The sequence below is a fragment of the Telmatherina bonti genome, assembly GCF_933228915.1.
Source record: "Telmatherina bonti genome assembly, chromosome: 7".
Taxonomy (NCBI): Eukaryota; Metazoa; Chordata; class Actinopteri; order Atheriniformes; family Telmatherinidae; genus Telmatherina; species Telmatherina bonti.
In genome coordinates, this window is record NC_136625.1 from 21,941,289 (window position 1) to 21,958,072 (window position 16,784).

The 16,784-nt window shown below is 40.1% G+C and overlaps 1 protein-coding gene across 4 annotated transcripts in view; it reads right to left on the minus strand.

Annotated features, from left to right (window-relative positions):
* Positions 1 to 238: 238 nt before the first annotated feature.
* The window catches only part of kmt2cb (lysine (K)-specific methyltransferase 2Cb), a 78,327-nt gene continuing 61,781 nt past the window's right edge, over positions 239 to 16,784 (minus strand). For 3 of the 4 annotated variants that reach the window (XM_079243514.1, XM_079243513.1, XM_079243511.1), the window contains 23 exons: positions 16,360 to 16,784; positions 16,162 to 16,273; positions 15,909 to 15,975; positions 15,758 to 15,818; positions 15,393 to 15,625; positions 12,954 to 14,591; positions 11,701 to 11,892; positions 9,390 to 9,554; positions 9,157 to 9,286; positions 8,883 to 9,030; positions 8,384 to 8,568; positions 7,845 to 7,978; positions 7,179 to 7,458; positions 6,008 to 6,147; positions 5,271 to 5,384; positions 4,066 to 5,182; positions 3,832 to 3,968; positions 3,588 to 3,730; positions 3,299 to 3,473; positions 3,091 to 3,207; positions 2,924 to 2,997; positions 2,631 to 2,739; positions 239 to 1,999 (listed from right to left, as the gene is read on the minus strand). The exon at positions 16,360 to 16,784 is cut by the window's right edge and continues 1,158 nt beyond it. In XM_079243514.1, the coding sequence (XP_079099640.1) occupies positions 1,907 to 1,999; positions 2,631 to 2,739; positions 2,924 to 2,997; positions 3,091 to 3,207; positions 3,299 to 3,473; positions 3,588 to 3,730; positions 3,832 to 3,968; positions 4,066 to 5,182; positions 5,271 to 5,384; positions 6,008 to 6,147; positions 7,179 to 7,458; positions 7,845 to 7,978; positions 8,384 to 8,568; positions 8,883 to 9,030; positions 9,157 to 9,286; positions 9,390 to 9,554; positions 11,701 to 11,892; positions 12,954 to 14,591; positions 15,393 to 15,625; positions 15,758 to 15,818; positions 15,909 to 15,975; positions 16,162 to 16,273; positions 16,360 to 16,784 (5,989 nt within the window). In that variant the 3' untranslated portion in view covers positions 239 to 1,906. The remainder of the gene's footprint in view (positions 2,000 to 2,630; positions 2,740 to 2,923; positions 2,998 to 3,090; positions 3,208 to 3,298; positions 3,474 to 3,587; positions 3,731 to 3,831; positions 3,969 to 4,065; positions 5,183 to 5,270; positions 5,385 to 6,007; positions 6,148 to 7,178; positions 7,459 to 7,844; positions 7,979 to 8,383; positions 8,569 to 8,882; positions 9,031 to 9,156; positions 9,287 to 9,389; positions 9,555 to 11,700; positions 11,893 to 12,953; positions 14,592 to 15,392; positions 15,626 to 15,757; positions 15,819 to 15,908; positions 15,976 to 16,161; positions 16,274 to 16,359) is intronic. The other variant, XM_079243512.1, reaches the window with a different exon arrangement.

A 16,784-nucleotide genomic window follows, 5' to 3' on the forward strand; every position in this document is an offset into this window, starting at 1 on the left:
TTTAATCTATGTAGTTAAAACTAAGTAAAAATGTGTACTCAGAAATTAATCAATTCAATGATAATTAGCAAAAATTAAAAACATTTTTTTTCCTCTACTAAACCTTTTAAATTCCACAACACCATTAATAATCACACACAACTTGCTAACATGTAAAATAGTTTATTTTTGTAAATGTTTCTAAATTCAATTCCACAAACTCAAAACCTCATACTCTGTACACTTCAAAAGGCTTCTTTTCAAAAAACATAAAAACAAAAGAAAATAAAAGGTGGGGAGGGGTTCTGCCTACTTTACACGACCAATAAAATGTAGCACAAACACACTGGCAGGATGATGTAATATCATACAAGAGAAGAAAAATATCCAAGAAACAATTTTGTTACAACCATTCATTGAGAAAATATATACAATTGAGTCTTCAGAAAGTTAAAAAAATACATGCCATATACATTACAAGTTCTAAGACTGTCTGCAAAATTTTACAGTCAACTTGAAATTGTGCACGCAAAAACTCAGTTTCTTAGCATGTGACTTGTGAAGTGTCAGTATAAGAAATATTTTTGATTAAGCAGAATGCCATTTCTGTCCAAAAAAAAAAAAAAAAGGTAGAACCTACAGTTCCACATACGATTCTTCCTGTCACACACTGGTTTGCCCAAGTTACAACAACATTAGACTTTCGCACCTTGCTTTAAAAGTAAAGTAACAAAAACAGGTAAATTGACGCTGCAGATCTTACTAGTGATAAAAAGTGAAAAAGTTGTTTTTTTGGGTTTAAAATCTAATTCACAGTTCTTCAAAAATCAAACCTGATTAACAGCAAACGGATCACAATGATCTCTTACAATTTGAAGAGTCCTTTTTGATTCTATAACCAGTAACTCATTATGTCAGTCAACAAAAATATTTCTTTTTAAAATTTTTTTAAGTGGTCAAAGCATGTGTAAGTCACAAAACAGTACGCTACAATACCTTACTTTTAATACAACAAAAATACTTTGTGAATCATTGTGGTTATATTACAAATTCTGTACAGAATAATCATAATATATACTCTCAAACTGAAATAACGCCCATCTTAAATAAATTTCAATGACAAACGGAACAAAAAAAAAAATTTAAAAACACTCAAACATCGAGAAGGTTAAGGTAGTATTTGGTCAGTTATTCCTATAGTTTTCTTTATGTACATTTTATACAAAAGTAACAGCATGTCTTCTTCAATCTTCAAAAACAATAGCAATCTAGCCTTCTTTAACTCAATCTCATCATTTTAAGAATAAAATTCATTCACTCAGTAATAAATACAAAACCTCTCAAATTCCACACAAATCACATGACAGAGACCTATGATAAAACTGACTCATGGAATCAAGTATTTAAAAGTTTGTGTATGTTCTTTTTTTTTGTGTATTTTCTTTTTGTTTTTTAGTGCAAGTTAATATTCCCTTCGCGGTATTCATTGCTGTACATTCCTCATTCAGTGATGTCTACATTTAGTCATATGGTATACATTAACAGTATGTAACAAAAGGGCCTGCCCTTCATATGCAATAAGGCCGCACCCTGCACAGTGCTTTCTCATTCGCTGGTGGATTCCGCACCCCATGTACACCAAACAAACACGCAGATACATACAGACACACGGAGGCATCATGTACAACAGAGCCCCTCACATATGGCACGTCACATCCTGCTACTGTGTTGGATTTCCCTTCCTCCACCCGTTTTTATTCCATGATCTTGATGAACCAACCTGTAAATTCATTCGATGCTCCAAAGGTTTAAGCCTTGTACTCATCAGTAAAATTACTTTAACATGAAGTCTTCTCCTCTGGTCAGAGGGCTTGAAACTACACCCGTTACACTACGGCAAGGAATGCATCTGGGTTTCTTGTTTTGCCTAATTAATCCACTTCCTGCATTCAGGAGCTCCACAGTGGCAAGCGATCTTGTGCTGGCCTTCAACAGCGTCAAACTGATAGTCGAAACACAACTGGAAACAAGAGAGAGTTATCCGTTACTGAGCATGTAATGTTTAGTTCAGAAGCATCTTGAATTCACATGGGGGAATGTTTTTCTGAATTAACAAGATAATCTGTGAGGATTTTCTACGCCCCCTGAGTTCTGACTGTGGGACACATTCACTGTAACAACATTTGGATCAGCTTAATGCACAATATTGGACTCTGTCCACTGTTACATTCACTTTTCATATCTTGGATTGATGATGGGAAAACCAGATGACTGGCAGCAATCTCCTGATAGTCTCCTCTGTCCCTATGCAGCCAGAATGCAGCGACCAACTGATCCTGGAGAAATATGGCTATGTCCTGCAGACCTGACTGGTCTTGCCACCAAAAGCCCTCATGTGTTCGCACAAAGTCAAACTAATAACAATCCCACCTGCATAACTTGGACGTAGGAGACTCTCACAATTGATCAAACTCAATGAAACTAAAACAACTTGAGGAAACAGAAACTTACTAATCTTGCTAATTCAGAAAAACTGCTTTTTTTTTTTTTATTTAAGTGAAAGCAACAAGATTCTGTAGTTTGGGGACAAAGTCCTGAAGAACACAAAAAAGCTGAAAAAATGAATAACAGAAGAAGAAAGAAAGACCTACTTCTTCTCCTTTCTCAACTCTGCGAATGCAGCTGATGATGATTTTGTAACCTCTTTCAAATGTGACCACCTCAGCAACACAGTTCGGGGCACAAGAATGATTGATATATCTGAGGAAAAAAACATCACATTATGTTTATTCCTGTAATAGAAGCTGTGTTAAAACAGGACTCAAGTTTAAAGCTGTCAAAGAGGCATCCATGAGAAAGTTTAAAATAAGTGATACAACAAAAAGCTAATTTTAAAAACAAAACATTTGAACATCCTTAGGGAAATAATTTTGTGGAATTTCACCTTGCGAGCCCTCCAGTTCGAGTGGCATCGACCACATGTTCGCTGTCGATGCGGAACATGAACACTGCTCGGTTCTAAGCGGGATGAAGAATAAAACGGATCCAATTAATTTTGTTGAAATATGACTAAATATTTTAAGCAGAAGTTCAGTATCAGAGCAGGCAAACCTGAGATCTATAAATCTTCTCCTTCCGAATGGCAACCTCATTTCGGAGGATGGTTCCATTGTACTCGATGACCATGGTTTGTTTTTCGATGTCTCTCGCCGCAAACAGCCCCAGACCCTGCGGATACGTTACATTTGTGGCTTCTCATTTTGTAAAAAGAAACTTAAACTGAAGCAGTTTCGGTTTCACTGAAATGTAGGGGACTCACCTGGATTCGAGAGCGAGCCAAGTAGACGTTTGCTCTCCACTCACTCTTCATCCAGCGGTACTGAGAAGACCTGGGGTGTACAACAGGAGTCTTGCTATGAGGAACGCCGCCTTCTCCTTGAGCCACATTCTGGTTAGACCTGGCACTGCTGCTGGAAGCAGCCTGGGGCTGTGGCCTACATTTTGAGGAAAAGTGACAGGAAAAATTATACAAAAACTCTGCCTTAGACTTGTTGAATTTGAGACAGCTTGCAACTATAAAAGTAAATCCTTGCTTCATTCAAGCTTACCTTATAACCAGTGAGGTGCAAAGAGAGCTTGTTCTTGGTTCTGCACGGGAACAACCAGCTGGACTGAACACGAGAGGCAACTCCAAAAGAGGGTTGCGTCCGTAACGGAACGAGTACCTATCGCACGCCTCCACTCCAGGGAGCTAGTTAAGTACAGCAGTGAAAAGATGCAGGGCACAATTTAGAAATGTATTTACATTTTGAACTCCAACACCAAATGAAAACAACTAAAGCATTTACAAACCGATTCCGTGATTTTGGTAACTGCTGGGACGGTGAGTCCAAACAGATCCTCGCCCTTCAGGTAGATGGGAAAGAGCTTTAGAGTTGCTGATTCAGATCTTTTCTCTGCAACTGGACCCAACACCTTATCCCACACTCCTAATAACAAGACAAGACAAATGGTTAAAAAAAAAAAACGTCTGAAAAGTCAGGAAAACAAAACAATCCTTTCTATAATGCATCAAGGAGGGCAGACCTTTAGGAGAGGTATCAGTCAGAACCAGGTCTTGGTAGCCATGTTCGATGACTCTGATGGTAAACTCTGGAAGCCCATCTCCGTCTTCAACAGAACAGACATAGCGGCAACGACGGTTGCCGTGACGCATGCTCCAGTAAATGCGGCAAGCTTCATAGCCGACTGGAAAGATGGCTATTGGTGAATGGAAGGCGGCCATTTGTAGAGGTGTGAGTTGACCCATTGCATGCAACACCAGGCTGCCCACCCTAAATGTATAACCCAACTCAGGCTGCTGCACAGCCGTGGCAATTTGACGCATCTCATCTCTCTGAACGTAGACACGCCTGAACACTGCGAAACAACGCAGCTCATGCTCCAGCGCTTGTCCTGCTGTTCCTCTGGGTCTGTGGGCGTGGCATAGCATGGTCTTGTCCTTAAAGAACGTGCAGTGGGCTTGCAGAGCACAGGTGAAATGGTAGACATTGGTACAGCGCGGTCGGTGGCAACCACTGGTGGCTCCAGTCTGCTGGCAGTAAGCGCAGCGTACTGTCTGGCCGCGACGCAGCGCAAGCTCCACGTTGATGAGAGCACCGGCCTGTGTCTCGTACACTTCAGTCGACCACAGGGCGCAGTTTAGATGAACCCAAACATCGAGGTCTAGATTAAGCAGCCTAGCAGGACCATCAGTGTTCCCATCTCCAAACTGGTGGCAGAAACAGCAGCGTCGCTGGTCTTTGAGCGACATTGGAGGACGCAAGGAGGCCCCAAGTTTCTTCAAGAGCTCATCGATCTTATCCTCATCTGGAAGCTGAGAATTTCCTTTTGGCACCACTATCTGAACAGTCCACTTCCTCCAGCGAAGTCCTTTCTGTCTCTTTCCTTGATGCCAGCCATCGTGGGACCTGGGTCGACTCTTTAGCTTCACCGTCACTTTGAGGGCATCAGACTTGGCCTCTGTCCTGGGTGTTTCATTTGCTGCTGGGAAGGGGATAGGAGGAGTAGAAGGGGGAGACTGCTTGGGCTGAAGCTGGGCAAGGCAGTGAACATCCAATGAGGACATGTTGTTGCTGTACTGATGCTGAATTTTACAAAAGTTCTCTGTTTGCTCAGAGGCTGGAAGAAGGGACACCGATGTCTGAAAAGATGATGCAGAAATCAGGAAATGCACAGCATGTCATTTAAACTGCCTGTAGTTCTTCTGCGGGGCTTACAATGGTACAAACCTTTGTTTCTGTGGTGGATCTGGATTGCAGTGGTGATGAAGAGCAGTAGAGAAGGAAACAGCTGTGACTGCAGAAGACAAGATCTTCCTCAGATTTTAAACACCCTTCAAATTCCTAATGAGGGGGAAAAAAAAAAAGACCATGTAACTGTCTGAATGAGGAGCGAGGTGTAAAAGCATCAGCAAGCAGCGATAAACTGCTAAAGATATAATAGACAAAAAAGGCAATTTATAAACATTATTTAAATGACAAATGATTGGGGACTGAAGCCAGTCTATAACCTGCTAATTGCTCTGGAAGGGATTTAACTTGACAAGTTGTACAATTCGTAGATAACTGAGGTCCTACATGTGTATAAATATATAGATGGGTAAAGAAAAAGAGCAGGTAACACTTTATCCAGTCACATCTTACTTTACACTCTGACTGGGAAATTAATGAGAAAAAAGACTGAATGAGTGGTTTGGCAAAAAGCTTTGAACTGGTAATGTGTATATTTAAACTTTTACAAAGTTTAATTTGAATTGAGAGCATTTTGGTCAGAAAATAAATGCTGGTGACTGTGTATTTGCTGGTGTGCTGGACTCCAAAGTACCTTAAAAGCAGTGTGTCCTATGGCTAAGAGTTTCCAGATCACATTTCTACATCCAAATACTTCAGCTGGAAGGTTGTTCTAGCTTATTAAAAACACCGCTGTGTAAGAAATTAGAAATGTTTCTGCCAAATTCATTCCTTACCTTCATGTGAGCTGGGAGGTCTTTGGCAGCTTTCAGCACTCCATTTCCCAGCACCACCACTTTACAGTTGCAACACCACTGCGGTTTACATCCAGGGCTGGCAGGGGTCTTGTTGTCAGGCCCTCGAGCTATAGCAGCACCTGCAACAACACAATTGTTTTGAATTCACAGACAGCAAATCCAATAATGGAATGCTTACTCTAAGTTTGTGTAAAAGTAGACTAGTAAACTATAGGTGCCACCATGTAGTTTTAAATGTTTTGTTTGTTTTTTTAAGGCAGAAAATACTTGATGGTTTTTTTTATACATCTATCATCTATCTATCTATCTATAATGTGTGTGTGTGTGTGTGTAAATAACAAGTCCTAGTCAAAATGGGTAGTAGCACAATTAAACGGTCCACACACAGTTATTAACATTAATCACAAGAGGAGGTGAGAAGCCAACACCTCTACTGTCACGTTTTTTTTCCCTAAAAAGGTCTTTAAATATGACTTGAAATTCATTTAGGAAAACAAACTGAGATTCTGGTTATTTCTGCAACTATTTCTAATGCTCTTTCATTCTTCACTATTAGGGGCAGATAGAAGGATGAAGTCCAAGAAGTTAGTCCTTCAATTTTTAAAATATGAATATCTAAAAGTGTGACGGATGCAGACCAGGAAAAGCCCAGTACACGGGAAAATGCCAATGAATTCTCTATGGCTGTGTTTTCTGAAAAAGTGGAATCCATAGTTGACCTTGGTAGACTATCTGACCTACACACGCAGTAAGCAACTGAGAGTTAGGACTTCACAACTTGAGATAACTCCCACAGTGTCATGATAAACTATATAGTCTGTGCAAGGACTGCAAAGACAGAAAAAAAGCATATGAGAATTGGAGAAACCAGTACAACATTTAGGTATCTAGGCTGTACACTGTCAGAAGTCCAGATAAATAATAACATACTTCATAAACTGATGGTTTATATACTGTTAAGAAAAATAATCACTCATCAGGATTTTCGAAAGAAAGCAATTACATACAGAAGAGCAGTGCTGCTTTGTGCTTTTGCACAGGGAGTGATTATGTGAAGCTTAAGTCAGACATGACATTTCAATTACAGGCTGTATTACAGTACTTGGGGGAATCAGTGACACGCTTGTTTAATTCAGTTTTATTCCCTTACCTGGGCTGTTGAGATGGAAACGAAAATGATGTCCCTGCTGCTGCATCATTCCCTGTGGTCCACCAGGCCTGATCATTTGTCCTTGCCTGTTCTGAAGCCCCCCGTTATCACCAGGTCCTTGGAAGAACATGGGAGGTCGAGGGTCCATGCCATGGGGACCTACCCGTGGACCACCAAGCATAGCTAGAGGTGGTCTGTCTGGGGTGCTGCTGACCTCATAACTGCTGGGGATCTTCACACACAGTAGGTCTGAAATGGCTGCGACTACACCTGTGATGTTCTGAGAAACACACAAAACAAAGAGCACAAGTAGGTAAACAACTGCGTCATGTATCAAAATCACACAGAGAAAATGTATTTATTCAAATATTCTTTTGGACTTTATGTTTCTCAGATTGCCATATCCTGAATTAAAGATCTGTATTGTCAAGACAGAAAATGTATAAACACCACCACAGAACTAGTGGAAATGGTTACTAAGGTGATCTCTAACATCTTTAAAAAAAAAAAAAAAAAACACATTTCAAAATTCCAGTTACTTAAGTTAGCTTCCATCATTGTCTTATTGTACATTGGTTGGCAATAATTTATGTGTTGTGGAATAAAAGAGCAATTAAAACCAGCTCACAGTCTGCGGTGAATTTCAGTTAAAGTGAGTGTTCATACCTCAGCTGCAGCTGGTCTCAGCGTGATAGCCACAGAAACCATCCCTTGTTTGGAATCAGACATGGGGACAAAGGGGGAGCCAAAAAACAATGAAGACGGTTCAGTCTTGATATCCTGCAGTTTGATCTCCGTCCCTAAAGAATCAATAACAAGAAAGAAAGAAAGAAATAATTAAAATAAAATTTAAGAAACATCTTTGAAAAAACCATCACACCATTAAATTACAATTACATTCTAGGAAAGTGGGCAGCTGATTAATAGGTGGTTTGTTTATATGGGACAAGTTCATGTGGACATGTTCCAAACAAGCACAATAAACTGTTGTTTCCTGACAGCCAGAAAAACAACATCTCAGTTAACGGTGTCATGGTGAGCTGGAACAACAAAAAGATATCCTTGGCATGAGGACAAAAAAAAAAAAACAATAACAAAAAAACCCCAAAAAACCTTAACCTCTATGGTGTTCATAAAGTTCATGGAAAATACCAAATTAATTATGACTGAATGGTTAAATTATGTAGGGAGTTGTGGGTGTTCACCTTTCCCATCAGGGGGAGGAAGCACGGGGAGTACAGGAGACACACAGGGGGATGGGGGCTCCTCCTTCACCAGAGAGAGGTCTGGGTAGCGACTGATCTCCATGCCAACCACACTCTCAGGAGATGAGGATGGAACAAAGCTGTCAGGCGTGTCCCTGTCCTTGCATGGCTCCTGTCCTCTGTTACTGTTATCAAAAACATAAGCAAATGCAGTGATAATCATGAAGCTAAAGCAAATCATTACCAACTAGAACACCAAGCAGCTCATTTCCACCCATATTATGCAGAATCGTTTTGAAAAAAATCCCGTGTCCATGATTCCATTTGGCTCGTTCCCAAAATTTCCAAGTTAGAATAAGACTCATTCCCAGAAGAATAAAAAAAAAACAAAATCACAAAAATCCAGCCAGTAGTTTTGTATAGATATAAACAAATAGACAGACATGAACAAGGGCAATAACATAACCTCCTTGGGAAAAGTTGTGTATTTATTCTTTACCTGAGCTCCTCCTGGTTGTTGTGAGGAGGGGTGGGAAGCGAAGCTGGAACATCCACAGTTTTGGGTCCCTGAGCAATGGCCCGAGCTAGCAGATCTTCCTCAGCCCGAAATGGGACATGCAGTGGCTTTGGTACCAGGCCTTTGGAGACTGTATTAACATGAAAACAGCATCAACGTGGATGCAATGCTTCACAACTGTGCCAAACAATGTTGGAAGGCAATTTATCTGGAAGACAGTTTTTCAAGAAATGCTTCTACACTCTTAAATTATTACCCATGGCAGCAGCTTTGCTGGCCAGCTCTTCTGTTGTAGCAAATCCGTTGATCATTTTCTGTCGATTCACAGGTGGTGGAGTGGGAGGAAGAGATGCCGGAGGAGTTGGAGGATTGCTCAAGTTACTCTGCTGTAGAATCGGGACCAACGTCAGCATAAGATGCTGGAGAAGCATTCAACACAAACCCCTCTGTTTACGGAAGTTTCATTTAAGTAGTGTAAGCAATTCTCACCTTGTAGGCCAGTTGGGAGTAATAATCAGAGACTCCATCTAGTGAGGCACTGCCAAAAGTACCAGACAGGAGGTTTTCTCCATTGAGCTGGCCACTGCCATAAGGAGCAAAATGGGCAAAGTTGACTCCAATCAATGGCTCCATCAGGGGCAGCAGGGAGAGTTGCTGGGAAGACAGAAAATGAGATTGTGGGAAAGTTAAGAGAGAAATGAAAACAAAAACTGTTAGAGCATAAATGCCACAACATCTGAGACTACCTGAGATTGTTGAAGGCATAGTCATCTTTACAGTGTGAGATAAACAAGTAAGTAGTCTTGAGTCAAAGCCAAAAATGTATTTTTGTACCAAAGTGGCCTTTGACCACCAAATCGTAATCTGATTACTAAAATCAATGTTTATGAAGAGTGGTGAAAAAATTTCCGTCAAGCCAGTTGTGTGATAGGTTATGAGAATGAGAGAAAGCATTAATTTGTTTTTTGTTGTGTACGACTATGACTTCATACCTCTCCTTAGACTACCCTCAGAGTTTTAATACTTAGCACAGATATTTACTTTTTTCTACGCCTCCCAAACAAATAGGTACAACTGTAAACAATTAAGGTCAACAAACAAGTTGATTTTCTGCTCACAGTCAAGCAACCAGTCATTATTTCTGATTTAATCACTGGTATTTTTATCAAAACAGTGTACACTAAAGCACCAGTTTGTTTCAGTTTATCTAGGCGGTACAGTATTACATACTGCTGTTAAATTCAGAAAAATATCAGGCTGAATGTTCTAAATTAGCAACATAGCTAAACAAAATGAGGCAAAGAAATGGCAACAAATACCACACAAGGTTGGCTCCAAAGGGCTTTAATTCTCCCGAATCATGGAAATAAAGGTGTACACAGTCTGGTACAAGAATATGGAGGAGTTAAAGTGCCACAATGTCTTAATTCAATAATTAATTAATTAATTACATTTGTCATTAATTATTTAAAATTGGAAATAAATGCACAATTATATAACTAAATATATCAGTAATTCATTAAAATACAATTCATATTTTATATATATATATATATATATATATATATATAGATATATATAGATATATATATATATATATATATATATATATATATATATAGATATATATATATATATATATATATATATAGATATAGATATATAGATATATATAGATATATATATATATATATATATATATATATATATAGATATAGATATATATATAGATATATATATATATATAAATATATACATGTAATTATTTCACTATTTAAAAAATTATTTCATGCTCCTGTGAGTGCATCATGAATTTATTTTATCTGTCGACCTGACCCAACCTAAGTCAGTGGGCGGGACTAAGGCAAGTCTAGCCTGATCCATTGGTTGGGCTGCAGGAGAGATCTCATAGAGAAACAATGGAGGGTGTCGATGAAATTTGCAGAGAATTGGTTAGAGGAAAAAAAGAGAGAGAGAGAGAGAGAGAGAGAGAGAGAATGAGCTGGACGAGACGGAGTTCTGTAAAGAGCTTCGTTGATCAAATTTGCTGCTTCCTGGAGCAGCTCCCAACAGGTTTTCAACATTTTCTCGACCTCCACACTGCCTGATTTTTGGCAGCTGCAAATATGATCGTTCTGTTGTTTTGTTTGAGTACCCAAGCCAAGGAAGAAGTGAAAACTGCCACCCAGTGTGTAGAAATGTCTCTGCTTTGACAGATTACGAGGAATCGATTTGTCTTTACCAAGTGTGCTGGTAAACCTATCAGGCGGGAGAATCCGCCCACTGACTATGATGGGTCAGGTTGACAGATGAAATAAATTCATGATATAACACCAAAAAAGTACCATGAAATAATTATTTAAATCGTTAAATATACATGATGAAATTATTTCACTATTACATGCAATGAATTGTATTTTAATGAGTTAATGATTTATTTAATATATTTGTGCATTTGTTTCCTATTGTAAATAATTATTGACACATTTAATTAATTAATTTTACATTTAATGTTTTAATAAATTAATGACACATTTATTTCATTTATTAATTATTTAATTAATACATTGTGGCATTTTTACTCCTCCATACAAGAGCCATTGTTACCACTGTTTAGCTATGTATGTACCGACACATGATCCAGTACAATGCTTCTCTCGCTCAAATAAACAAAAAAAGTGATGGTCAAGAGTGTTAGAGAACATAATTTTGATTGAGCAAGCAATTAAAATCTGTCATCTTTTCTTGTTGCAGGCACAGTGATATTAGTTTTCTAAGGAGGTGGTGAACAACATTTTACCTGTTTGATTTGAGTCATTACAGTGTCTGGGCCAGAGTGCATCAGTTGTCTTTCATCCCCTTCCTTCTTTCTCTTCTTGTAGCGAGAGGCAGGTTTCTCGCCTCCTTTGGGTGGTCTTTTATTCCTTCCCTTCTTCTTCTCTTGCTCAGGGAGCAGAGGTCCAGGAAAGTCAGAAGTACCATCAGAATATGCCTGGAGATGAAATGAAATCAATCAAGCCTGAAAAGTCACAAACTAAACTTAAAAAGTAATTTTGAGTAATACTATGGCTTTAAGATAGATGTTGCTGGATGCTTAACCTAAGTGTCCTTTAGGAGGTTTTCTGTGTAAAAATAATTGATTATTTGATTAACTTTATAATTGTAAAGAAATAATTAATGTAAATCATCTCAGTATCAAAATAAAGTTAATGCTTACACTTTTTAACAGGTGAAAGCCTCACCACAGAAGCCACTGTGTGGAAGTATAACAGAAGTTTTGGTCTTTTTCAGTTCAGCTCAGTTTGGTACATGTTGGCACTGAGTAAGATCCAGGTCAACTGATGATAAATGTGGGACACAACTCTGTCCTAATGTCTTCAAAATCACCTCCAGTTCTTCTTCTGCATTGTCGTTTTTCTTTTGATGTTTTTATCCAGAGTGGACAAAAACAGCACAAATAAGTGCATGTGTGCATAATACTAGTATGCGACTACAGATGGAAACACAGTTCCAGTCTGACGCTACTTGTAACTCCGTTCCAGTCTAACAAAGTTGAGACATATTTTATGATTCTCCTTTACAAACATGAAACATAAACTAGCTGCTTCTGGTTTGGTGAATCTTGGTCATAGCAGGACAGTTTTGCAATCTGCAGGATGTTGGCTGTCAGTAGACATGGGGATCCATAATTTGTGTTTATTTTTGATGACTGTTTACCTGCTCTCTTAATCGTTTGTTGTCTTAACTGTGTTTGGTAATCAGAGAAATGGTTTTTAATGAGCTTTTAGCTGGGACTCTGGACACAGATTTCACACATCTGTAGTTAAAATACAAACCTGACATTACACCTGTAAAACCGGATGTTAACACTTTAATCTCCAGTTCTGATAGTGTTGGGGTGCAAGAGATTAAATCTGATTTTACACTGATAGCTACAAATCACACCAATTTAACTATGACGCACCTCCTATCTGAAGCACTTAACTCATCTCTGACTCACTATGTTGATCATCCCATGAGCAGTCTAACTGTATGACTAATACAAATACTGACCCCATTGCTGTCCACAGAGCTTTGCCTCAGCAGGGTTTTGCAGTCTGTTGGCTCCTCCTCCTCTGAGCGCAGGCTTTCCTCTGACCTCTGCTGGGGCAATCCGAGTGGAGGTGTATTCTTATTCTTTAGAAGATGTTTCAGTAGTTCATTGCCAGCCTCTCCCTTGTTTGGACTTTGTCCATCAGGGAATGGAGACATGCTCCCTCTATTACCTTCCTCTTTCACAGAGCTCATTTCAGAGCCAGTGTGTCCTTCTCTTGGTCCATGACACTCGGTGACATCAGTCTGCTCCAGTTTTATGTTACTGAGGATTCTCTCATGTTCTTGAGCCGGGGTCCTTGAAGTGTGTGATGACAGACCAGATTGCCCAGACTGCCCTCCAGAGAGCTGCCTCTCAAGCTCCGAGTGACTAGGGGTGGAAGATCCCAGTAATGGGGACCTTGACAAGTCCTGGTCTCCAAAGAGATGGGTGTTTCGAGTAGGAGTTGAGGAGGTGTCTGAGACACATGGTGTAAGAGGGGCTGTAAGGTCTGAATGTGGAGTCGAGGGTGTCTTGACGGAATCTGCATCGTCGTCCTTCTTCTTTTTGCGGTTCCTCTTCTTTTTCCCTTTCTCATCCGGGATGATGTTGGAGTAGAGTTGGATAAGAGACTGACCTGATCCTGGGAAATTGGAGGGTAAAGGTGTAGAGGAATCATTCCCAAATGGTGGACCCTCACCTGTCATCTGAGACATCATTCCTGGTCCACTAAACTGACGCGGTCTGTGTTGACCATGAGGAAAGTTAGGCCCTTGTAGAGCAACATTATCAGGTGCTAAACCAGGTCCCATGTCAGGTGGCATCATTCCATTACCCATCATTGCTCTCCTTTCACCCTGAATAAATGTTCCAGGTGGTGAACCTATGCTAGGCTGCATGCCCTGCTGCTGCTGGGGAAACATTGGTCCAATTTGCTGTGGCTGCTGTAAGGGGGGTCTCTGGGGCTGCATGAAGTCCTGTGGTAGATCTGAATTAAAGAATGGCATCTGTGCAAGTGGCGCCATATTCCCATCTGGTCCCATCATCCCTTGTTGCTCCATTTCCATACGATGTTTCAGGGCTCTCTGACGTTCTACTTCCTGCATGAGCTGCACACGCTGCCTCTCCTGCTGCTCCCTAAGCCTTTCCCGCCTTTCCCGCTCCTGGAAGCCTTCGCTGAATGGGTTGTTGTCATCAAACTTCACCCCACCTGCCTGCATGGGTTTTACACTACTGGGCGGAGCGGGTGGGGCTTGGGGATCTACCGGCATCTGTGGATGCATTTGAAGGGGTTGAGCTGAATTTCCAACAGGTACCTGAGGAGGCATTATAGGTGGCATTCCTGGTCCACTCATCGGCATAGGAGCACCGGGGTGCCAGCCAGGTGGCGGGTTGGGCATACGTGGAGGTACATTTGGTTGGCCAGGGTGAAGTGGCATCTGTATCATTGGGTTCATTGGAGGTTGTACTACTGGTGGGCCACTGGGCACCATGCCAGCAGGACCTGGCACTGGGTGCATGCCAGGCATCATTGGTGTCATTGGTGTCATATTGCTTTGCTGTTGTTTCACTCTGTACTCCTCAATAAGTTCAGCATGCTCCTTCTGCTGCTTGCGGATCTGAAATTTAAAAAAAAAAAAAAAAAAAGATAGTTATTAATGATAATGAAGGAGGAATGTGGATGGATTCATGGTGTTTTGTCATATATCAAAGGCTAAGTCTTGAAACTGGCCATGGCTCGATGTTGATATACACTGCATTTGTTGTGTGACTGATTTTTTACATTTTCCCAGTCATACCTTAAGTTGGTCTTAAATTTACCCAAGGGAGGCAGATGAATGATTTTACTTTGATGTGATAAGCAAAGAATTTAAAGAGTCTTTTTCAAAGTACACTCTGACAAGTGCATTTGTTTATTGCTCAGTGCACTTTTAGGAAATTTAATAATTCTGACATCTCTCGATGAGATGAATCTGTGTGTTTAGAATCTTCTGTCATATATTTTGCTAGTTCGTTCTGCAAGAAAACAGTTTGAGTAATAATTTTTTTTTAATTAAATCAAGCCAATGTGTAAAACTAACTAGGTCTGCTCTAAAGATATAATCAAATACAGCACCTTTGATCCTCATTAAAAAAAAGAGTAAATATGCAAAGATGAATCAATACTTATCTGGATTTATTTTACTGAAACAATATAGTGCCAATTCTTTATTTATTTATTTTTTTTAGCAGTGAATCCTCACTATGACACATGTATCATCCAAATGAACCTTAATAACATAGCTGGAAATCAGGTATGTTATTTCTTTACCAATTAGAACATGGCTTACATGACCAAACGAAAGGACTATGATGCAGGCAGCCAGAATATAAAGCAGAGGAAAAATTCAGTGGTCGTGCTTGACAGGCCGTGCATTTACCTGCTCCAGTTGCTTCTGCACTACACCCTGCTGCTCTGTGACATGTTTGAGCTGCTCAGCATCCTCCTCTGGGAACTCTCTGCCTGCCTTCTTAGCAGTTCTTTGCTTGGCAGACAAGGCTTTCTTAGACTTCCTGTGAGCTCCTATCTTCTCTTCTAGAAACTTCTGCTGCATTTGAAGTAGTTGCTGAGTCTCTTGGAGCCACTCCTCATACTGAGCCCTCTGAGCAGTGTCTGAAGAAAGAAAAAAAAAAAGTTATTTTTCTTAGCAATCTTGGAAGAATGAAAAAAAACAAACTTCTTTATATTTCCAGCGATAAAAGACCTTCAATAAATAAAGAACAATTCTAAAGTTTAGGGACTTACTGACAAATCCTGGTCCGAAGTTTGGAGGATTTGGTCTTGCAACTTGAGTCAATTTCCCATCCTGAAACCGAAATGAATAATAATAGAATACATTTACAACCAAACATTTGAAATGATATTATTTAGAAGTATTTAGCAGATTGTCAATTACCGGTCCAACAACTTGTGGTGGAAGTGGTGTGCTCTCAGGACACGGTGGTGCAGGAACAGAAGGAAATCTGTAACACATTAGCACCTATATTATGCAGTGTTCAAGCGCACAATAACAATTCTTGTTTGTAGCGTTATAAAAGCCTACTAGCCAACTATAAATGTGCTCAAACTACAATGATCAGATTATCAGTTTTGCTATTAGTCACATAGTCCCAGATCAATTCTGTGATGTAAATGATTGAAATGTTTACCTGCTCATGACCATTGGGGTCATTCCCATGTTGTTCTGAACCATGACTTTATTAATGCCTTTTAGTGCAACCATTTTGGCTTTCATAATGGGGTCAGTGATGGCATCAAAATCTGCAGGAGACAAACGATAGGGTCAAAATTTATCCATCTACACTGTGTTGTATACCAAAAACAATGAAGTGGCCTAAATGGTTTACCAATGTTGGGGAAGAAAGTGTCACTGGAACGCTGCCGTATCATGGCTTGCATCTGTCTCTGCTGCTGCTGCTCCTGCCTTTCCTGGTCCAGTAGGTCCTGTAAAAGAAGAGGTTGCTCCTCAAGCAGAAGAGGACGCTGTTGCTGACCATGCTGACCCATTACCTGGTTTAACACGGTCTGCGAGGTCTGGCTCAGACCACTCTGATCTACTCCAGGGGTCAGCCCCACCTGATGGTCTGCTGCAAAGCCAGTCATAGAAGCTTCTCCTGCAGTGGTAGTGTCAGGTATTGTTTGACTCACTGGAAGTCCTGAGTTATGCTGAGTATCATTGACTTGGTTCTGCTGGGCCATGAGGTTACCTCCTTGACTGACAGATTCAATGATTGGATTTAATGACTGCTCCTCAGGCTGCTGCTTAATGAGT